At 45.9% G+C, this 23,895-nt stretch overlaps 2 protein-coding genes across 3 annotated transcripts in view; both read right to left on the bottom strand.

Annotated features, from left to right (window-relative positions):
- The window catches only part of LOC142467993 (inter-alpha-trypsin inhibitor heavy chain H3-like), a 45,137-nt gene extending 26,479 nt beyond the window's left edge, over window positions 1-18,658 (bottom strand). The window contains exons 1-3 of one of the 2 annotated variants that reach the window (XM_075574053.1): window positions 18,609-18,658; window positions 6,596-6,640; window positions 2,540-2,575 (exon numbers count right to left, since the gene is read on the bottom strand). The gene's annotated coding sequence lies outside the window, so the exon portion shown is untranslated. The remainder of the gene's footprint in view (window positions 1-2,539; window positions 2,576-6,595; window positions 6,641-18,608) is intronic. The other variant, XM_075574052.1, reaches the window with a different exon arrangement.
- Window positions 18,659-20,967: 2,309 nt separating this feature from the next.
- Window positions 20,968-23,895, bottom strand: part of LOC142467778 (inter-alpha-trypsin inhibitor heavy chain H3-like) — a 63,997-nt gene continuing 61,069 nt past the window's right edge. The window contains exon 15 of the mRNA XM_075573640.1: window positions 20,968-21,032. Within this exon, the coding sequence (XP_075429755.1) occupies window positions 20,968-21,032 (65 nt within the window). The remainder of the gene's footprint in view (window positions 21,033-23,895) is intronic.

Raw genomic sequence — 23,895 nt, 5'->3', positions numbered from 1 at the left:
CAATCGGACAGTCGTAAGATCTATGAGGTAGAATTTCGGACTTCATCCTGCAAAACACGTCAGAGAAATCAGAGTAGGCCTTCGGCAAGTGGGGGAAGTAGAAGGTTCAACTCCGGCTAGCAACGTGGAAGGAATGACAACCGGGGTAGGAGGTGAGTCCACGCTTGATCTCCATTGTATCGGTGTACGAGATCTCCAATCAATGTGAGGATTATGCTTTTGGAGCCAAGGGAGGCCCAGGGTGACCTGAGTTCCTGGGGAGTGGATGACGTCAAAAGTTAGGGTCTCAGCATGCCCGTCCGTGGAAGATAGGATAAGTGGGAGAGTCTCTTGGGAAATGAAAGCGGGATGTAAAGGCCGGCCATCAATGCCTTCTAATCCAATGGGAACTTCCTTACTGATGAGCAGAATGTTGTTACGGATGGCAAAGGCTTGGTCCACGAAGTTTCCGCCGGCCCCAGAACCGATGAAGGCAGCCGTAGAAACCCGGGAGGTGGGACCCTTAAGAAAAATGGGAATCAGTAGCTTCCGGGGAAGTTCTTCTTTGGGGAGAGGGCAAGGAGAAATGGAACCGAGGGAAAGCCCCTCGTACTGTACTTCACTGGGTGTGCTCGTTTCCCGGACAGAGAGGGCAGAAACATATGAGTTGTTCAGAGGATCCGCAATAATAGCACAAACCCTTGGTCCTACGGTGATCCCTTACGGAGGTACGGGTCTGTTGTGTGCCAATCTGCATTGGTTCAGGAGGTTCCAGAGCTGGCCATGGGGTTGAACGAACTCTTGGGGTCGCAAGAGGACGAGGAAACGGGGCGACGAACGTCAAGAAGCGGGGCTTTTGACGTTCAGAGCATCGTTCCTGGAGACGCTGGTCCATGCGGATGGCTTGTGTGATTAGCTCTTCCAATACCACGGGCCAGGGGTGCACAGCAAGTTCGTCTTTCACAGGATCAGCTAACCCATGCCAGAAGACGGCGACGAGTGCTTCCTGGTTCCAGCGTGTCTCCGCGGCTACGGTCCGAAATTCCAGAGCCTATTTGGCTACGGACCTACGACCCTGTGTCATAAGGAGAAGAGATGAGGCTGCAGAATCGTGGCGAGCTGGGGTATCAAAGACCTGCTGGAACTCCTGCTTAAAACTGGGGTAATCCTGCGTTAATTCGGGACGTAACTCCCAGATTGGGGAGGCCCAAGCCAATGCATTCCCAGACAACAAAGAATACACATAAAATACCTTTTTACGTCCAGAAGGGAATTGAGTGGGAGCCATCTCAAATTGTATCTCACATTAATTTAGAAACCCTCGGCAAGCCTGGGGGTCCCCAGAATAATGCTTGGGAGTAGGAATCCTAGGTTCCGCTGCCACAGTGCCTCCTGGATCAGGTAGTACAGGGGGAGGTACCCTAGGCAGAGGTTCCCGGAGAGAAAGGTCGTCCAACTGTTGAGATACGGTGGTTATTTGATCCGACATGGTTTGATGTTGTTGAATAAGTGCCAACAGTATTTGGCCTAATTCAGTCTGGTCTGCGTTTATTGGGCTCTGCATAATGTTATGCTTGTGCTGCCCGCAGACCAGACCCGTCCCCTGCACTGAGGTGGGACGTATAAAGGCACGCACCCACAGCGGAGAGAGCGTGTCCGGAGTATGGTGGTAGCGTAGCCGGCCAGAGAGTAGAGGTATAGTGAGATAGGTACCTGCCGGATCTGGGGTAGAAGAAGTGCCGTAGTGGGGGCCGTAGCCGAGGTTCAAGGATAGGAGAAGTCCGGGTAGTCGAGGTACTGAAGCCGAGTCTGAGGGTCCAAGAGATACACGTATTGAGGTGGAAGCCGTAGTCGTGAGCCAGAGAGAATAGTCTGCCGAGTCTGGGACAGAACCTGAAGGAAGAACACAGAGCATGGCACAGAAAACACAACTTCTGGAAGTGAGACTATGCAGAGCAATGAGCCAACGGAAGAACTGGGGTTAAAAAGGTAGGTGAACCACTGGAGGCAGGGGGCAGAGCAGGGGTGTGCCGTGGAGCACTCTGTGGTTGGACAGCGTGGGAACTGTGTTCTGAGAACAGCTGTGCCGGTGAGAGAATGCCGGGGGGCGTGGCCAAGGACCGGGTGCAGTGAATAAATGAAAGCCTGAGACGCGTGCTCTGTAAGCGGAGGCTGCACGCATCTTGGCAAGATGGCGGCCGCATGACAGTGAGCGTCACCGCGAGGGACACACCGCCGAGGGAGAGAAGCAGGGGTGGCTGCAGACCCCGCCAGAAGTAGGGGGGGTCACGTCAAGGCGGACGTGGCCCCCGATTCCTTACAGAAAGCTCAGCCCTCTCTGGGATTCAACTGATTATATAACTTCATTAATTTTTGACAGACAGATATTAAGATTTAGTAAATTGCCACAACATTTGTGGCCCATTTATTTGTCTGCTATTAATTATTAAACTAATAGGATCTATGGCAGAAATGAGTAAGACGTATTCTGTCCCCAGCTTTGCTGCGCCCAAATACTGTATGGGAATCCAGTAAGGAAAACACAGTCGTTCATACTTACTTGAAGAAGATAGAGTTGGAGAAGGGATGAGTGGTCCTAAAAAACAAAAAACAAAGGTTAGACAGTCACAGACAAAAGAGGGCGCAATCATGTATCCCCTTATAACATTTGTGATACTAATGGTTACTGTGAAAAGAATAGAAGGGTAAAAAAATCACAAATATATCACTCCTTTGGTGCTGTTTCTCTCGGTAACTGGCCGATAAGTTCTTCTCAAAAGTCTCTTATTGTACAGGAGGAGTGCAACAATATGGTAGTAAAGTGGTAAAAAGAAGAGAGAAAATAATGGTGCCGGATCAAGAATTACCGGTAAGAATCCACTCGACGTCCCTAGGTTAAATATGCACTCGCATATATCCTATAAAAATCTAGCTCTTCTGTCTATACGAGGGTGTCAAACTCGACACCCTCTACAACTCAATCTGCCGCTTTGTTCTCCAATGCAACTACAACACACATCACTGCGAAATGCTCAAAGAACTAGATTGCGCCTAGACTCAAGTGATGACCAAAGTTCACCTCTCCTGTTTTGCATTCAAATACTTTCTGGGCAAGCTACCTGTCTATCTGAACAAGCATGCAGCACTTATCACCTGAGATCAGACTCCAAAAGACTATTCATGGTCCCAAGGCTCAACAAAGTATCCGGCCGCTCCTCCTTCTCTTACCGTGCACCCCACAACTGGAACAACCTACCGGAGACTCTCACATCCACCACCAGTTTAGGTTCTTTCAAAACCAAAGCTGTCTCACATTTTAATCTGGTCTGTAACTGTTACTAACACACATAATAAATATTATCTTTAAGTATGCATGCAATGTCTTGTATATAATGTATACCCTGCTCACTTATGTAACTGTATTTTGTAACCATGTATTATTTGTCATTTTAACTCCTATGCACAGGACATACTTGAAAACGAGAGGTAACTCTCAATGTATTACTCCCTTGTAAAATATTTTATAAATAAATATACAGTAGGTCATCCAATAATAATAGCAGAAAAAGGTGTGATACATTTTACTTTCTCTCCCGTGAATCCCATATTTCAGGGTCTGGAGGGAGTGAACGTGGTCCTCTGGTGGTGGTATATGAATAATATTATTTTTATATAATTTATTCACATTGGCCTCATATCTATAAATAAATAACTATCTACATCTCAAAAGTATTTATCTTACATTTGTTTTTACATTTCTTAAGAAAAGTTTCATAATAATAGTGATTTTAATTTTAACTATACTGTATGTAGGAATGAAAACGTGTACACAGCAACATTTCCAAATACAGTATAGACATATTTTAGATAAAAATGTTATATAGATTTTTTATTTCATTATTCTTTATTGTTCCCTTGTACACTTTTTTTTAACATCTAATATGCATCTATTTTTTGATACACATATATTACTGTATTAGGGTGTTTATCCCTAATAGATGATAACTGTGTATATATATCTATATATATACATATAAAAAAAAATAACACAATTAAAGCCTGCAACTAACTAGATAAATAATACAAAATTGCTCAAATCAAAAGAAGGTACACTGATAAAAATATAACAGCCTAATGACGGTGCTAGGGACAAGTATAAATAACCAGGAAAGAAAGAAAAAGGGTCCCTATGAAAGCACTCAAGCAAGGTAATATATAAATTGATTTATTAAAGAAACATGAATTACACAAAATTAGATAAAACAGTCCCCAAGGTATCCCTACACTATGAAGTCTAACCTAAGCATAGAATGAGATTACTGTAATGTGATATGGTGTATAGAACACACATAAAACATATATAATATGCAGAGCAAGAAAAACAAATGTTTAACCTGCTCAGCAATGTATGGACCCCGGTCAGTAATGAATTCTATGTAAGGTAGCTAAATGCTGTGACCAAATAACTGCTGACAAATGATTTAACCCCTAATGCAGTACCACTCAGTTAACCACTCAATCAACCACAATAAGGTAATACATAGCCTGAAAACCACAAGCAGAAAGCAAATGCAGAGTATACTTGCAAGTGATCATATGTATGCAGAGCAATAAAAGGCCTTAGGAGGAATCCCAGAATGGTATAGGTTGCAGATTGGGGTGTCCAGCAGGGGTTCACACTAAAGTGTGGGGGTCCAAGGGAAGTGCAAACAAACACAACCCCGACGTACGTTTCGCACCCTGGCTTCCTCCGGAAAGCCATTGGCTTAAGGATTGTTCATGTAATGTGAGCTTGAGACAAAAGGTGGCACTGTGTACTCATTTGCATGTCATTTCCCAGAATCCCTTGCTGCAGTGGAAGTGCTGTGTGCTGGGTGATAATGGTGAAAGGCAGGGTTGCAGACCTGTCTAAGACATGCAAATGAATATACAGTAATATTTACAGTTGCTTTATGCTTTACTGTGGAGGGTTTTTGTCACTTTTTTTACCCACCATAACCTTAATAATATATATATATACACATGGACTGGAGCCGAGAACACCTGAGTTTACCCTTATATTTGCTCTGCAATGTTTTGCAGACCCCCTCTGGCAGCTTAAGGGTTAAGTCGGGGGGGGGGGGTCTTGAGGACTGGAACGGAGAACCCCTGGATTAACTTGTTAACTGCTTGTGATATTCCACAGACAATGTGGCTCCATGGTCACACAATCTCTAGACAGCCTTTAATGTTAACAATACAATGTGCCCATCCCTTGCCCAAATAGAACTTAACCCATAGCCTCCCTTGTAAGGAGGAGGCAGCGGGCCACCTAGCATTCTAACAAACCTCAACATGCACGAGTTGGAGGAGGCTGGGAAGTGATCGAAACAGTCACCTACAGAAGGATTTCAACAAGGTGCAGGAGGGAAGCATCTTTCAGAGAAGGATAAGTGGGGTTCGGATTTTAGCCTGCGAGCCTCCCCATCCTTATCTTGTATTTATTTATTTTGTTCCCTAATAAACATGTTTCTTACACATTTAAAAATCATTTTTATTTTTTTTAATTTTATTTTTTTTAATTTTATTTTTTTTAAGAAACAAACACTTTTTCTTCTTGATCAGAGCCATGATTACAGAAGAGGTACGATTTCAGAAAGAGAACATAATGATATAATGTATGTATCTATAATGTATATCTTTATTTATATAGCGCCATACTGTATGTGTACATAGCACAACAGTAATACACGTGACATAATAATACAACACATAATGGGAATAAGCGCTTGAGACATAAAAGTGACATTAGCAAAATCCCTCCTAAGAGTCCCTGCCCCAAAGAGCTTACAATCTAAGTGGTGCATAGAAAGAACTTACAGAGAGAGTAGGTGGGTGTTCTAGTAAGGGCGTCTGCAAGAGGCCAAGGCCTGTGCATCTGAGATATAGTATCAGCCAGCAGGGCTACCTATATGCTTCATTACAGAGGTGCGTTTTTAGGTGGGTCTTAAAGGTGGAAAGAGAGGGTACCAGTGGGATATTGAGAAGGACATTCCCGAGGTGTGGGGCAGTCAGTGAGAAGAGTTTTAGACGGGAGAGGGCTTTAGATACAAAAGGGGTAGAGAGAAGACACCATTGAGCAGAAAACAAGAGTCGGGCAGATGTATAGTGAGGAATTAGGGCGGAGATGTAAGGAGGGGCAGAGGAGTGTAACGCCTTAAACTAGTAATTCATGCACTAGTATTGTATATGTGGGCCAGCTTTCTAAATTATAGATTAATGTCATGTGTTTCAGTTCCGAAATCCTGAGGTATTTAGTCCCTAGCACACAACCACGAAAATAACCAGCTCTCTGTGCAAGAAAACATTTTTTTAAATGTATTCATTTCTCCTATTGCCTTTATATACTGTAACGTCACTCATTTATAACAGACTTATCTTCACTTTTGGCAATGTGGTGCAATGTTTGGGCCTCATTATCAGTTTTTTAGGAGCTTGAAACATTATTTGTCTGCTATACAGTAATACACTACTATGATCACTTACAGAAATGATAAGAAGTATCATATCCAAACATCTGCCTAGCACAAATACCGTATAGAAAGCCAGAAAGAAAAGTAGTTTACTGTATACTTACTTATATGCACTGAATGTATTGGAAGTTCAGCCTCGTAGTAGTTATCTAAAAAAAAAAAAAAAAAGCAAAGGTGAGCCATTAAACTGAAAATGTTCAATAGACTGTCACATTTCTCCCACGGGTAACCCTTTATTCACTAAACTACTGTAATTGTATGCACAAATAACTATCATAATCCAAAGCATTACAATATGTTTACCGGAAATTCTGTTAACTGGAGTAATTTCATATTAGAATGTACTGCGTGTTGATATCAGCAAACATGTCTATATGTAACACATTGTCACGTCAGCTGGCAACTATTACACACTCCATTATTCACCTACCTTTCTGTCTATCTTTACACGTTATTGATTTATACACTTGTTTATTACATTAATTCATTTGTTAGGCAGTGGTTTTGTAATTTTCGAACGTCTGAGATAATAACTTTTGATGAATGATGTATCATTTTGTGAATCTGAGTGTCAGTACTGTATACAGATTTAGCAGACATTATTGCACTTGCTGGAGCGCATTGTAGCAAAACATTCTGTACACAATGCATCAAAAAAAATACAAGTTGTATCTTGGTGCATCATGCCAAAGTTACTGCAATTACATGAGAAAGTAGCAGTGCATCAAAATCTGAGTAATGCTACTTTGGGACCCACCCAATGTTTCCTGTAAAGAAACAATTAAGGTACATTACCATCCAGCAGGGCAACAGACCAGCAAAAAGAGGCAGTACTCAAAAGTACGCAAAAAAAATGTATTTAGGACACATAAAGCTAACGTTCAGATCCCACAGAGGGATCTTCTCCTTGGGGGTGTGCAGTGAAGCCTATGGCTTACAGTTACTAAACACCCTATACCTACGTGCACCCATTATTAGGATCGGGCGTGGTTGTCGACACCGAGACAGCAGCAGACTTCGTCAATGCCTGCTGTGCTGAGCTCACTCAGCAACGAATCAGGGTGCTGATTCTTGCAGCAGCTTCTGCTGCTGTACTCCTCAGCTATTGGCTGCTCTCCCTTTATATGCTCAGCTATGGCTGCTGCAAATTGGCCTGTTACAGAGAATTCCCTGGATCCAGACGAAGCCATGCAGCTCGGGGGGTGACAATCTATCGGCCCGCGAGAAGAAGCAAAGACGCAAATCCGGGCTCTGTATGTATTGCGGTACTGCCGGGCATAAGGCTTTCCACTGTCCCAACAAAGTGTGAAACGCAAAATCCCAGTCAGAGACGGGAGAATCACACGGAGAAAATTATGTACTTCTCCCTTTTCTTTACTCTAAGGTGATACTGCCTATCAAGTTGACCAGGAAATCTTTCACGGCCAAAACTCTGGCCTTTCTGGACTCTGGGTCAGGTGGTAACTTCATCGACCAGGCTTTCGCTGAGAAACACGGCATTCCGTTGGTACAATGAAAATCTCTGGTAAGATTGGAGGCGATCAACGGCAGACCCCTACAGCCCGTGTATATTTCATTGGAGATGGCTCTGCTACAGTTGGAGACAGGTATGGATCATACGGAAACTATTCGACTGGACGTAAATCACCCCCCCCCCCTCCACTATTGATGTAATTATGGGGTTACCGTGGCTTCAACTCCCTAACACTGTAGTAGATTGGTCATCTTCTCAACTCAGACATTGGAGTTCTCGTTGTCTTAAGAACTGTTCTGTTCCATCATAAACGTTGGCTGAGGTCTCAGTACCAGTGGAAGCGAAATCCAACCTTTCTAATATCTACTCCACCTTTCAGGATGTTTTTGATAAAGTTCAGTCCAAGGAACTACTGCCACACCGGTCCATTGACTGTCCTATCGATCTTTTGCCCGGGTCGGTGACTCCCATGGGAGCTTCCTATCCACTTTTTCTTCCGGAGACCCGCTCCATGAAAGATTACATTCAGGAGAACCTACACTGGCGACACACTTTATTCGAGCTCGGCTAGTCCCACGAATTCGGGTATACCCGGGTGTATTGAGGTTTGTGACTGTTTTCTGCCCGAGTGCATTGAGGTATTTTCCAAGCAGGGATTGAAGCATTTTATTCCAGCTGGCTGCAATACTGCACAGTATATATATATATACTGCATTACAATTCATGAATTTATGCCATCTGGTAGACACAAGAAGCATTGCAGCCTATTAAATCCTAATCATTATCATTTAACAGATCAGCCGCCCATCAGCCAGGCATGAACCCAGGCTGGGAAGGCAAATGCAACGGGGCTTGTCAGAGGTGAGGAGCGGCGCATTCCAGGTATCTGCCAGGTACATACCGGGTATTTGCTCGGATAAAGTGTGTCGGTGCAGTACAGAGGGGATTTATCCGGAAATTTACTTCTCCTGCGGGTGCAGGGTTTTCTTTGTTAAAAAGAAAGATGGAACGCTACGGCCATGTATTGACTACCGAGAACTCAATAAAATAAAAAATAAAATAAATCAATATCCCTCATCTCCGAACTGTTTGCAAGAAGCCTCTATCTTTACCAAATAAGATTTGCGAGGGGCTTGTAATCTGGTCAGAATTCATCAGGGTGATGAATGGAAGACGGCCTTTAATTTGTGGCATGTGCACTACGAGTATCTGGTTATGCCTTTCAGACTCTAACGCTCCTGCCGTATTTCACAGCTTTGTGAACGAGGTATTTAGGGACCTTCGACAAATATGTTATCGTATACTTGGATGACATTCTGCTTTTCTAAAAAATCAGCACAGGAACATCCAGATCATGTTAAGAAGGTTCTAAAACGATTACGGGAGAATCACCTGTTCGCAAAGCTGGAAAAATGGCAATTCCACCAATCCAGTACCTCCTTCCTGGAATACATCATTTCGGATACCGGATTAGCCATGGACCCAGATAAAGTCAAAGCCGTTATGGAATGGTCCCATCAGCCTGAAGGCGGTCCAGCGGTTTCTGGGATTTGCTAATTATTATCGTCGATATATTCAGAACTTTTCTTCCATTCTGGCGCCCATCACTATCTTAACCAAAAAGGAAGCGGATCCTTCTAAATGATCTGTGGAGGCAGTTAATGCATTTGATAAACTAAAGACAGCCTTCACCTCGGCCGTAGTTCTGGTACATCCAGATCCCACTCTATCCTTCACTCTGGAAGTAGATGCATCGGATGTTGGGGCAGAAACAGTGCTATGTCAATGAAAAAATCCTTAAGCCAGATTGCACCCATGTGCATTTTTCTCCAAAAGATTTTCCCCAGCCGAACGGAACTACGACGTGGTCAATCGGGAACTTTTGGCCATAAAGATGGCTTTACAGGACTGGAGGCACTTGCTGGAAGGGACGGAAAATCCAGTGACCATACTCACAGATCACAAAAACCTTTTGTACATTAAGGGAGGCCGTTGATTGGGGTCACAAGCACGGTGGGCATTATTCTTTTCTCGCTTTAACTTCATCATCTCATTGCCAGGCTCCAAAAACGTGAAGGCGGACGTTCTTTCCCGCCAATTCTTGGTCGATGACACTGCGGAGGATCACAACGAACCGATTCTTCCATCTTCACGCTTCATCTCAGCGGCTACCCTTCACTCCCTAGACGACATCGTTCAGGATCAAACACAAATTCCAGAGGGCCTCGTGATTCCAGAAGGACGCCTCTTCGTCTCACCAGCTTTTCAAATAAAGGTATTGGAATGGGGACATAGTGCCAAAAGTTCCGGTCATCCGGGTGAAAGGAGGACCATCGAACTATTGGAACAAAACTTCTGGTGGTCTGGGTTTCGGAAAAGATGCTAAAGCCTTTGTAGCTGCTTGTCCTGTGTGCGCACAGACTAAAACACCCAGGAATCGAGCTACAGGGTTATTACAACCTCTCCCGATCCTGGATCAGCCATAGACTAATTTCTACAGACTTTGTGGTGGAGCGTCCCTTATCTCAGAGTATAACGACGGTCCTGGTGGTCGTAGATCCCTTTTCCAAACAGGCTCACTTAATTCCTCTGTGTCATATTCTCTAGCCTGCTGTACCTATGCTTGGCCACCGGGACTGCTGCCATTCTAAATGTCTTGTCATAGCTTGCAGTACCTAAACTTGTCCACCGGGATTGCTGCTGCTAAACTAGGAACATTCCAGAACCTGATACCTGACACCTCTGCACCTGTGCTCCACCTCTCAGCCTGCCTATATAAACCTCCCCTTCCTGTTCCTCCTTGCCTGTTTATACTGGTTCCTTAGCTGCTGCAAGGTTCTTGTGTTTACTGCTGTGTTAGCTATTGCTATCATCCTGTTCCAGTTTCCTCTTTGCCGACCTCTGCTTGTTTCCTGACTTCGCTACCTGCCGGCTGCCTCGGACCCCTGCTTGTTTCCTGACTTCGCTACCTGCCGCCTGCCTCGAACCCCTGCTTGTTTCCTGACTTCGCTACCTGCCGCCTGCCTCGGATCTCTGCTTGTGACCCCTACTTTGCTCCCTGCTGTTCCTGCCACTGGGATCCACTTCAGCCGAAGTCCAATCCATGACAGAATAAACAGGCCCTACCATGGATTCCGCTGGAACAGACCCGACTCAGGCTCAGACACTCCATGACTTACAACATATCATGGTTGGTTACCAGGAACAACAAAGACACGTGTTTAATCGTCTTGGCCGCTTGGAAGAAAAAGCCGCCACTGCGGAAGCTGAGAATCGTGAACTACGTGCAGCCTTAATCACCTTGTCTGGTCAAAACACTGTGCCTGTGCAAACCGCACCCCGTATTTCCCTTCCAGAAAAATTTGGGGGGAGAAAACAATCTTTCTGGAATTTCCTTAATCAATGCAGACTTGTGTTCAAGCTTCAGCCCATCATTTATCTTACCGAAGAAGCCCAGGTGGGACTGATCATAACCCTGCTCAAGGATGAGGCCCTTGAATGGGTCTCCCCTATGTTAGAACAAGATAGCCCACTACTAAGGGACCTGGAGGAGTTCATCGAAGCCATGAGTCTTATTTTTGATGACTCAAATCGTAGTGCAACCGCTGAGGCAACTCTGAACAATCTTCGTCAAGGAAGACGCTCGTCAGCTGAATACGCCGCTGAATTCCGCAGATGGGTTAACGATACTGATTGGAATGAGGTCGCGCAGAAATATCATTTTCGGCAGGGTCTCTCGGAGCAAGTTAAAGACGAACTAGCCCGGGTGGAGCCCCCAGAGAGATTTCAGGACTTTGTCCGTTTATGCATCCAAATTGATCGCAGGCTTACGGAAAGACGATTGGAGAGACAGGGGTTCATGCCAAGTAACCCCGGGTTTAGAGATGTCAGTACCCCAAGACATTCCAGGGAGACTGAGGAGGAGCCGATGCAAGTAAATATACTGCGGGACCCATCTCAACCGGGGAAAGGAATAGACGCCGAACAGAAGATCTCTGTTTATATTGCGGAAATGATGGGCACTATCTCGCTGATTGCCCAAACAAGTCCAGGCGGTCTTCTTTCCAGAGCCCTAGGAGAAATCAGCTGCACGCTATTTCAAAGACTGTTTTCTCTGCTTCTCAAGGGAAAGATAACCCTCCTTCGCTACACCCTCACCTCCTGGTTCCTATTATAATCGAGGAAGGAACACATCGTTTTTCAACCACAGTAATGGTTGACTCAGGGGCGGCAGGGAATTTTATGGACATAGAATTCTCCAAGAACAATTCGGTATCATTTGTAGCCAAGGAATCGCCAGAAAGGATGGAAGTCGTTGACGGTTCTCCCTTGAGCTCTGGACCTGTTACCCATGAAACCAGTAACTTAACACTAATCATGGAGCCCAATCACCAGGAGAAGATTTCTTTTGGTCTCATTCCATCACCTTTGTTTCCAGTGATTCTGGGAATTCCATGGCTCATGATCCATAACCCACTAATTGACTGGAAGACAAAGACCCTCACGTTTCCCTCAGAGTACTGTCAGCTAGCCTGTCTACCTAAGACTCCTATACCAGAGTGTGTAGGAATACATAAGATTTCCTTGTCTCAAAAAAATCTTCTGCCGGCTCCTTACTCTGAGTTTTTAGATGTGTGTGACAAGAAGAACGCAGATACACTTCCCCCACATCGCTCTTATGACTGTCCCATTGAATTATTACCGGGTGCTGCCATTCCGTTTGGAAGAATCTATTCCCTCTCAGAACCGGAATTGAAGGTCCTCAATGACTACCTACAGGAGAACCTTTCAAAGGGTTTTATCCGACCCTCTACTTCTCCAGCAGGCGCTGCACTCTTCTTCGTGGGAAAGAAAGACGGTTCTCTACGCCCCTGCATTGACTATCGGGAACTAAATAAGATTACGGTGAAGAACAGGTACCCATTACCTCTGATACCTGAACTATTGGAAAGAATTCGGTCAGCCAAAATCTTTACCAAATTAGATCTCAGAGGAGCGTATAATTTGGTCCGCATTCGACCCGGTGACGAATGGAAAACAGCCTTCCGAACCCGTTATGGGCACTATGAATATCTGGTGATGCCTTTTGGACTCTGTAATGCCCCTGCTACCTTCCAGCATTTAATTAATGATGTCCTCCGAGAGTTATTGGACCAGTTCGTAGTGGCATACCTGGATGACATCCTTGTCTTCTCAGATAACATCATGGATCATCAGAGACATGTCCGAATTGTCCTTGAGCGTCTCCGTAAGTACAAATTGTACATCAAGTTAGAAAAATGTGAATTTGAAAAGACCAACATGCAATTTCTCGGTTACATCATCTCTCCCGAGGGTTTGAGTATGGACCCAGGCAAGATTCAAGCCGTGGTGGAATGGCCAATCCCACGAAATGAAAAGGACATTCAGAGATTTGTGGGTTTTGCCAATTTCTATAGACGTTTTATTAAAAATTTCTCTGGCATTATTGCTCCAATCACCCAACTCACACGGAAAGAATTCCCCTTCAAATGGTCTCCTAAAGCGGATGCGGCATTCAAACAATTGAAGTCACTCTTCACATCTGCCCCTATCCTCATCCATCCAAATCCTGAATTACCATTCATCTTGGAAGTGGATGCATCCGACTCCGCTGTTGGTGCCATTCTGTCACAAAGAATTGGACCCAAGATGCTCCTTCATCCATGTGCTTTTTATTCATACCAAATGTCAACAGCTGAACGAAATTATGACATCGGAAACAAAGAACTCTTGGCTATAAAAGCTGCATTCTCTGAGTGGAGACATCTACTGGAGGGGGCCAATCATCCAATTACGGTCTTTACGGATCATAGGAACTTAGAATTCATTCGATCCGCAAAGAGACTGTCTGCGCGACAAGCCAGATGGGCTCTCTTCTTTGCAAGATTTCAGTTCCACATTTCATACCGCCCTGGCTCCAAGAATGGGAAAGCCGACGCCTTGTCACGGTCCTTTCCGAATCCTAGTTCAGACAAAGAGCAAGAAGAAACTATTCTTCCAAAAAGAAATTTTTTGGGCGTCACATTCTCTGCCGATCTCCTCACACGAATAAAGGGAGCCTACTCAAATGACACTTTTCTTAAAAACCCTCCTCCGGAAGCAGAACTATTTCTATGTGATGGTCTCTGGAACTGTAATGATCGTCTGTTCGTCCCTAAGGAGGTAAGATTAGAGGTGCTCCAATTAATGCACGACTCCCGACCCGCTGGTCACCCAGGTGTCCTCAAGACACAGGAACTGTTGTCTCGCTCTTTTTGGTGGCCTAAATTAGCACAAGATGTTAAAGACTATGTCCTCTCCTGTGAGACTTGTGCTAGGACCAAGACCCCTCGAGCATCACCTGTGGGTTTACTGCAGCCTCTTCCGGTTCCAACTCGTCCTTGGGAGTCCATATCAATGGATTTTATTGTTGACCTGCCACGATCAAATGAACATAATACCATCCTGGTAGTGGTGGATCGACTTACAAAGATGGCTCACTTCATTGCAGCACAGAATCTTCCTTCTGCAGACCAGTCTCCCTCACCCTCTATGTCTTATCGTAACTGCCGTATACCTACACCGAAGTAACCTACCCTGCTTTCTTCCAGATCAGACTCAAGTTTCACGCGGGAGACCTCGGAAGACAGGTAGGGAACACCTCCCCTCCAGTATAGTACCTTGAGGGACTGCGGATCAGGTAAGATCCCAGGCGGGATTGCTGCTTTAGAAATTGTGAAGAGGGGGCATCCTGACACTGGTTAATGGGCTCAGAATCATTCACATCTGTTTTTTTTTTTTGTTCGATTAGTGAGGTCATCCGACACACACACACACACACACACACACACACACACACACACACACACACACGTAACAAGGACTAATGGTAGTAAGGTATAAGTGTACTACAATAAATAAACTGTTATGTAAAAAAAAAAAATGTGTCCCGGTTTTTAATTTTCAAAATCTGGTCACCCTAATTATAATACTTCTGGTTTACTGACGAAGCATGCAGAGGCATTGCCTAAGGAACATTATACTTGCTAGTTTGGGGTTTCTCCTGGCCGGCCTGATTGGGGTGTTTAGGTGACACCTGGTCCATAAAGTTTAGTTAACATTACAGGGAAATGGCTTTTGGGGTTATAGACACTGTACAGGGAAATAACTAGCCTGCAGCACAGATTATAAATAAACAAGAGACTGTTTGGTCAGGATTACAGAGCTCTGCTTGTGCTCTAGTTATAAAGTTGCTTTAGGTAATAGGCCAGTGGTTGACCAGCTTGTCCATCTGCTAAGATACTGTCAGATCCTGCACTGATACTGAGACATAAGGAGAGGGAGCGGCTCAGTGAGTAAAGACACGGACTGGCGCTAAGTTTGAAGCAGGAGAAGCTGGCTCAATTCCCGGTGTCGGCTCCTTGTGACCTTGGGCACAAGTCACTTTATCTCCCTGTGCATCGGGCCCCAAAAAAATAGATTGTAAGCTCCACAGGGCAGGGACCTGTGCCTGTAAAATGTCTCTGTAAAGCACTATGTAAAAACTAGCAGCACTATACAAGAACAAACTATTATTATCTCCTTAATATCTCAGATCAAGTGCTCTGTTACTGATTTGCTACTAAGAGAAGAGACAGAGTAATTCAATGCTGCACTGTCAGCAGATAGCAGTATTACACAGCATTTGCGTACTCTGCCTTAAGGGGTTAATCTGACTGACTATGTCACCCTGGTAAAGACTGTGTTTAATGTGCCCAGCCTGAGTTGAAGACAGGCACAGCAACTAAATAGTGAAATCTGTATACCCTCAGACTGCATCTTCTACACAACCCTTTCCATCACTCAACTCAACTTACTGTAGGCTGCGCTTATAGTGGCGGCGACGCGACGTGGTTCGAAAAAACAAAAAAATTGACTCCGCAGCTAGCGCTTATAGTAAGCACGACGGAGTGACGTCGCGTCTGGAAAATTGGTAGCCGGGTCTATTTGATTTTTTTAGAGACAGTCGCCACATGTGACTTTCTCTAAACCAATCAAATTTCGCAGCCCGCCCCCTTGAGTGACGTCACTGGCGACCGTCGCTAAAAAACAATTTACGACTTTCGCGGGTGGCGACAGCATCTGTCGCATCGTCGGCGCCAGCACTATAAGCGCGACCTTAAACTGCACCATCACTGGGTAAGCACCCACACTAACAACATGAGTGTCCACCCTAGAACGTGTGACATACATTTGAGTGCTCTCTTAAATTGATAATGCTATTTGCGTGCCCCCTCGTTAATTAGGAAATTGTCTTAAATGTATTTTATACTGTAAGTGTAACACTCCAAACCCCACCCAGCTGCAGAAGATAGGGGGTACACGCAATCAGTCTCTCTTGCACTGCAAACAGGATTTCTACCTGCTTCAGCGTAGTGTAACTCAGTCAGTTTTACCTCTGGCCTCAGAGTTTCTCTGGTGGATCCAGGCCAAGGCTGTAGTGACGAGCAGATGTAGAATAAGTAACACAGGATGCCAGGAACTTTTAAAACAGGATGCTTGCTTTAATTGTCAGCATGCCGGTGGGCGAGGTGGACGCGTCACGGAGCTGGTTCGCCTTCATTGGCCGAACCACCTGACGTGACTGCAGCACTACATTTCAATTTCAGTTGTGGTGGCAAAATGTTGCAGCGTCGACATGCGCAGCGTCGCAGGCAGTCAAGGAACTACCTTAGACAATCGGGTAAGAGTCCTTGAAGTGCGTGTTCACAAGTGCGCGCACGTAGCAACGCTGCCACTGTGAGCTCGGATTTAGAGTAGCTGCTCTTGGTCTCCTAGCTCCTGGGAAATACACTTGCGAACCTCAACCCTCTCTGCTCTGCTCAAGGAGAAAGGGTTCTCCTTTATTCTCCTGCTTGATATGCTTGGCTGCTTTGCTTACATACCCTGGGTCTATACTCTGGAACAACTCGGCCCTACTTAACCCAGCTGAACTTCTCAGGCCTGTCTTCACTCAGGACCCAGGGCACACCTAATCATAAAGGGCGGTTCCCCAACTTATATACCCTGGGGGTGGGATCCTTTCCTCCCCAGTCTCTGGGCGAAACTCACTGTTACCAAACAGTCACCCCACTGGTCACATGGCCTACTAGATCTTTCCTAGCTCTGAGTCATACCTCCTGTACCTGGGAGCTGCAACGTTGTAGCCTAGCTAAGAGCCAGCTAACATGCAGGACCATGTGTAAGGAGTTTAACCCCTATACTGCCAGATTGCTGCCCTAGCCTGCATGCTAAAAAGGCCTGGTTTTAGCAAGGGGGCTACATAGGCTTCCTTTTATTGATGGTATATAATTTGTGCTAATGTATGGTTTGTGATATACAGTTCATTCTAAGCACCTTCTAGTAAAAGGCATGGGAGTTTAGTGAAGAATTAACTTCACCTTAATTGCTCATTTGCATAGAATGCATTAAAAATGTGGCCCAAGTATGGCAGCAGTAAAAAGACCCGTATCACTGCTCTACCGGAGGCAATATGGCTTTAGTGAATAGGTTGATAAATAAAATTGGTGTTAACCTTTTTTAGGGAGGTTCAGCACATCAGCAAAAGTCACATGATTGGCACTGCCTCCAGGCTGACAGAATCGAAAATGGAGGGGTCTCCACTTACATCCCAATTGGGTAGACCACTCTGGTGGAGCAATTAGCCTGATCATGCCCACGAAAAGAAGCATTTGTCTCATGACGTGCCTGTACAGGACGTCAACATGCCTCTAGCGGGCCAGGGCCCATGAAGTAGTAGCTACATCATAAGGATACTCCCCGTTCATCTCCAAAAAAAATTATTTACACTGGCGACACACTTTATTCGAGCTTGGCTAGTCCCACGAATTCGGGTATACCCGGGTGTATTGAGGTTTGTGACTGTTTTCTGCCCGAGTGCATTGAGGAATTTTCCAAGCAGGGATTGAAGCTTTTTATTCCCGCTGGCTGCAATAATGCACAGTATATATATATACACTGCATTACAATTCATGAATTTATGCCATCTGGTAGACACGCGAAGCATTGCAGCCTATTAAATCCTAATCATTATCATTTAACAGATCAGCCGCCCATCAGCCAGGCATGACCCAGGCTGGGAAGGCAAATGCAACGGGGCTTGTCAGAGGTGAGGAGTGGCGCATTCCAGGTATCTGCCAGGTACATACCGGGTATTTGCTCGAATAAAGTGTGTCGGTGCAGTATCTTGACTGCCTTTATAGAATATTATGTACACGGCAGCATATCCTGACAGCTACAGTATAGTTAAGAGAATGTACTGTATATAGGAAAAGTGAAGGAAAAGAATCAGGCACACGGTCTTAATCATGATGAAAAATGGTTTAATGTGCCAAGGAATCCAACGTTTTGGCAGTAAAACTGCCTTTCTCTACACCTTGAGAAAGGCAGTTTTACTGCCGAAACGTTGGATTCCTTGGCACATTAAACCTTTTTTCATTCATGATTAAGACCGTGTGCCTGATTCTTTTTCTTCACTGGATCACTTTGGGACATCAGGAACTCCCCAGAACCAGCGCACCGGCAGTTAAGTACCCCACCATCGCCTATATGTTTGAGTGCATGTACTACCTCCTTTCCCTGTATATAGAAAAAGTCATACTTACAATCGTTGTTGTCACTGTAAGCTACAACTGTAAGAAAGTTATATTAGTTCTTTACAATACATTAATTTCTTGACATATCAACAGTCAACACACATACTGTATATGTGTAATAAATAAATAGATCTGAGGATCCACTGGAAGTTGGGCATAAATTGGAAATCCAAACAAACTGATACCAACAGTACTACTGGATGAGTTCAACTTTATGGTGTAGAAAGGGAATATTACCAAGCACTCGCACATTCAGTAGTTACACCAGCTCCTTATTACTCTCCTAACCTGCCACCTCCCTCCACACACATCCTGCCACCTCCCTCCACACACACCCTGCCACAATTATAGTGTGTGTGTGTGTGTGTGTGTGTGTGTGTGTGTGTGTGTGTGTGTGTGTGTGTGTGTGTGTGTGTGTGTGTGTGTGTGTGTGTGTGTGTGTGTGTGTCTCAAAACGTCTCGGATCCCAAAAATCCAGCCAATGATAGCCCAGGGAAATGAACAAAGCTCAACTCAAAGACACCAACACCCCTAGGACTCTAGAGACCAGACCCTACTAACCAATGAAAATCTGTGATAAACAAAATTCCAGACCCACTTTTACCGCCATCCCAGAAAATGACTGAGAGACTCCGAAGGTCCCATCATCAATCAGTTATGTCCTCCAGACTACAAGATATATTCCAAAGGCAAACAGAATGACAAAAAATGTGCAAGCCTGGTCCTTATTTCACATGGCACTAGGATACCCACACCACCCTCTGCCACCTTTGAGCATTTCCTTGATAGGCTCAATGCCACCAGAGAGATTGTTACCGACCTCGGTTCAACTACACCTCAGAGATAGAGATGGGCAAAATTTTTTGGCGGATTGGGATTTGCAGCGGATCGACCGGTTCCTTTGGTCCGCGGATTTCAGTAGATCAATCTCCAAAAGGCGAATCACGTTTGCGGATCTCTTATTATAATTACCAGTACGCTTCGCGGATTCCGCAACCCAATGACGGACTTGTAGAATCCAATCCACGGATTAGGTTCTACAAACCCATCAACGGATTTTATCCAATGGCGGTTCTTGATGAATCCGCGGGGATTAAAACCGGCCAAATCTGTTTGCGCATTTTCCGCCGTGAACCTGAAACGGATTTTGGTGGTAATATCCGTGAAAATCCGTGAAAAGGATTCGGGCTGATTCACCCATCTCTACTCAAAGAACCGAGCTTGCAGCCTCACTCAATGGTAACTACAGAAACCCTATCATTTTAGGGGATCGTTATCTCCATGTGAAAAAGGTGAAGAGCTGTAGATACTGTCCAAAGAAATTCACTTGTGCCCACCACTTTAAATAAAACTTAACATTTAAGTGTGAAAAGTTAAAAAATATCACCAAAACAAAGAAAAGCTACAAAAAAAACACTTAAAACATGTGGGTGGGTGTAGGGGGTGGTATACAGTGAGAATGACCCCACAATAGGGATAAGGTTAATGTGGCTAGTGCTGCTAACAGCATGTGATGGTGCAGTCACTGTGGCTGTTGGGAAGGGAACATTAATGATAGGTAGGGGCAGGCAAGAGTGGGATTAACCCTGTACACAAAGCATAGCCAGCTCAGTGTGATAACCGAGACTGCAGTACATAAGGAGGCTACCAAGGGTCTAACAAAACATAGTAACTTTGGCCTGCGATCAATACTAGCCTGCTCTAAATTACTCACTCTCCGAGATTCCATAGAGAAAGAATAATAATAATGGGTTAGAAGAAGCCAGAGAAGGACTAGCTAACACTGTGTGCAAAGCATAGCAAGCTCCGTATGATCACTGAGGCTGCAGTAAATGTAGCTGCAGAAGAGAACTACCAAGGGTTAATAAAACCTAGTAACTGCTGACTGTGATCCGGCTCTAGTCCGCTCTAAATCACTCACTCCCTGAGATTCCCAGCTAGCTCATCCCTGTCATTCATTAATTACTGTAATATCCCCATCTTATTCTAACTCTACGAGCTCATGCGCGTTCATGACGTCTCGCAGTAATAACGTCACTCCTGCCACGGAGTTTCGTCATGGGCAATCCGCCTTTATCTCCCAGATGGAGTATAAATAGCTATCTGCTGTCATAGTGATTAGTGACTCAATGCCTGACCCGAAATGGCAAAGCAGACTACTGAGAGGGAGAGGGAGAGGGAGAGGGAGAGGGAGAGGGAGCGGGAGCGGCTCAGTGAGTAAAGACACTGACTGGCACTGAAAGTTTGAAGTTTGAATTGAGCTGGTTCAATTCCCTTTGGAGGCTCCTTGTGACCTTTGGCAAGTCATTTTATCCCCCTGTACAAGAACATGTTATTATTATTATTATTATTATTATTATTATTATTATTACAGGGACACCTGCTGGATAATTTTATCATTACAGTTCTGGGCAACACTAAACGTAAGATGTCCTGGAATGATATACAGAATAAAATTAAATCAGTAAAATATTAAAGTCAAAGTAAAATAGCTAAATATGCTAATGAATAATTTCTAGTTCTGAAGCATGATTTGTATTTAACATACTCATTAGGTTATACCAGAGGTGCGCAAAATGGGGGCGCAAGTTTTTTTGGGGGGGCCAGTGGTTACAGAGGCTCTGCACTCTTCAGAAATCTGAGGAGGGACAGGGGGAGATCTGAGGATGCAGAGGGGACTGGGGAGATCTGAGGATGATGAGGGGGACTGGGGGAGATCTGAGGGGACTGGGAAGATCTGAAGATGCCGAGGGGTACGGGGGAGATGTGAGGAGGATTGGGGGAGATCTGAGGGGGGACTGTAGGGAGATCTGTGGATGATGAGGGGGGCTGGGGGAGATCTGAGGATGATGAAGGGGCCTGGGGAAGATGTGAGGATGACTGGGGGAGATCTGAGGATGCTGAGGGGGACTGGGAGAGATGTGAGGGGGACTGGGGGAGATCTGAGTGGGACTGTAGGGAGATCTGAGGACGATGAGGGTGGCCAGGGGAGATCTGAGAATGCTGAGGGTGACTGGGGGAGATCGGAAGGGTACTGGGGGAGATATGAGGATGATCAGGGGGACTGGGAGATCTGAGGGGACTGAGGGAGATTGGAGGATGCTGAGGGGGATTGGGGGAGATCTGAGGGGGACTGTAGGGAGATCTGAGGATGATGAGGGGGCTGGGAGATCTGAGGACGATGATGGGGGCTGAGGGAGATCTAAGGGGGACTGGAGGAGATCTTAGGATGATGAGGGAGATCTGAGGATGCTGTAGGGCAGTGGTGCGCAAACTGGGGGCGCACCCCCCATGGGGGGAGCAAGATTGTTTAGGGGGGGCGCAGAAAGCAGTGGCGATTTTGCCAGGAGCAGAGGGAAAAAAGCCGTCTGCAGCTGCAATTTTTCTTTTGGCCATTAGGTGGCGCTGTGCTGCACAGCTACACAGCAGCATCTCCTTGCTTCCTGCATCAGCGTGTGTGACAAGGGGAGAGGGGGTGAGTGAGACTGGCACATGGGGGAGTGAGACTGGCACATGGGGGAGTGAGACTGGCACATGGGGGAGTGAGACTGGACATGGGGGAGTGAGACTGGGACATGGGGGTGAGACTGGGACATGGGGGGGTGAGACTGGGACATGGGGGGTGAGACTGGACATGGGGGGTGAGACAGGGACATGGCAGGGGTGAGACTGGGACATGGGGGGTGAGACTGGGACATGGGGGTGAGACTGGGACATGGGGGGTGAGACTGGGACATGGGGGTGAGACTGGGACATGGGGGGTGAGACTGGGACATGGGGGGGTGAGACTGGGACATGGGAGGGTGAGACTGGGACATGGCGGGGTCAGACTGGGACATGAGGGGGGAGTGTGAGACTGGGACATGGGAGGGAGTGTGAGACTGGGACATGGGGAGGGAGTTTGAGACTGGGACATGGGGGAGTGTGAAACTGGGACATGGGGAGGGAGTGTGAGACTGGGACATGGGGGAGTGAGTGTGAGACTGGGACATGGGGAGTGACTGTGAGACTGGGACATGGGGGACTGACTGTGAGACTGGGACATGTGGAGGGTGTGAGTGACATGAGGGGGTGAGAGTGTGAGATGGGGAGGGGGGTGAGAGAGAGACATGGGGATGAGAGAGACACTGGAGGGAGGGAGGGAGGGAGAGACAGACACTGGTGGAGGGGATGGAGACACTAGCAGGAGGGAGAGAGACACACAATGGCTGGAGGGAGAGTGTGAGAGAGACACCGGGTGGAGGGAGAAACAATAGCTGGAGGAAGAGTGCAAGAGAGACACTGGGGGGAGGGAGAGACAATGGCTGGAGGGAGAGACAATGGCTGGAAGGAGAGTGAGAGACAATGGGGGGAGGAGAGAGACACTAGGGGAGGGAGAAAGAGAGAGAGACACACAGAGGGAGGAAAGAGAGTGGGGTGAGACATTGAGGGGAGGGTTAGAGAGGGACTGGAGGGGGAGTGAGAAATACAGGGAGAGGGAGAGACTCGGAGAGGAGTGTGAGACTGGAAGAGGGGAGAGAGTGATAGACAATGGGGGGAGGGAGAAAGAGACACACACTGGGGGGAGGGAAAGAGAGAGTGGGGGAGGGATGGGGAGACACTGAGGGGAGGAATAGAGAGGGACTGGAGGGGGAGTGAGAAATACAGGGAGAGGGAGAGACTGGGAGAGGAGTGTGAGACTGGAAGAGGGGAGAGAGGTCCTGAGAGATTCTAATGTGGCGGGAAGAGAGAGATTAATAATACAGCAGAAATGGAGACGCTATTAGACAAATATCATAATATTTATTTTTAAGTGATGTTATTTGTGTTATAAATACTTTTCTTTGTAGATGCGTGGCGGGGGCATTACAAAGCTGGTTCGCCCTCAATGGCTGAACAAGCTCACGTGCACTGACGTCATATGATTTTGATTACATCAGGCAGGGGGGGCTCGAGAAATTTCATGGATGAAAAAGGGGGCTCGGCATAAAAAGTTTGCTCACCCCTGCTGTAGGGGACTGGAGGAGATCTGAGGATGGTGAGGGGGACTGGAGGAGATCTGAGGATGCTGAGGGGGACTGGGGGAGAAGATTGCACCTACCTGGTTCTTTCTAAATAGAAAAACACAGCAGCCAGGAAAAACAGCGTCAGAGATTCTTCTAAAACCATCTAGTTCATAACATAGCCAGTATGACAGTAGTCCAGATAATTATTATAAGTGACCAAACACTCACTTCCTGTAGTAGAGAGTAGATTGTAGACAACTCTGTAGGTCAGGAAGGGAGCCTGCGGTGTGCAAAACTGCAGTAAGCAGGAA

This window comes from Ascaphus truei, chromosome 17, assembly GCF_040206685.1.
Source record: "Ascaphus truei isolate aAscTru1 chromosome 17, aAscTru1.hap1, whole genome shotgun sequence".
In the NCBI taxonomy this organism is placed as follows: domain Eukaryota; kingdom Metazoa; phylum Chordata; class Amphibia; order Anura; family Ascaphidae; genus Ascaphus; species Ascaphus truei.
Note: the sequence above shows the minus strand (reverse complement) of the source record. Positions and strands in the feature narration are given on the sequence as shown.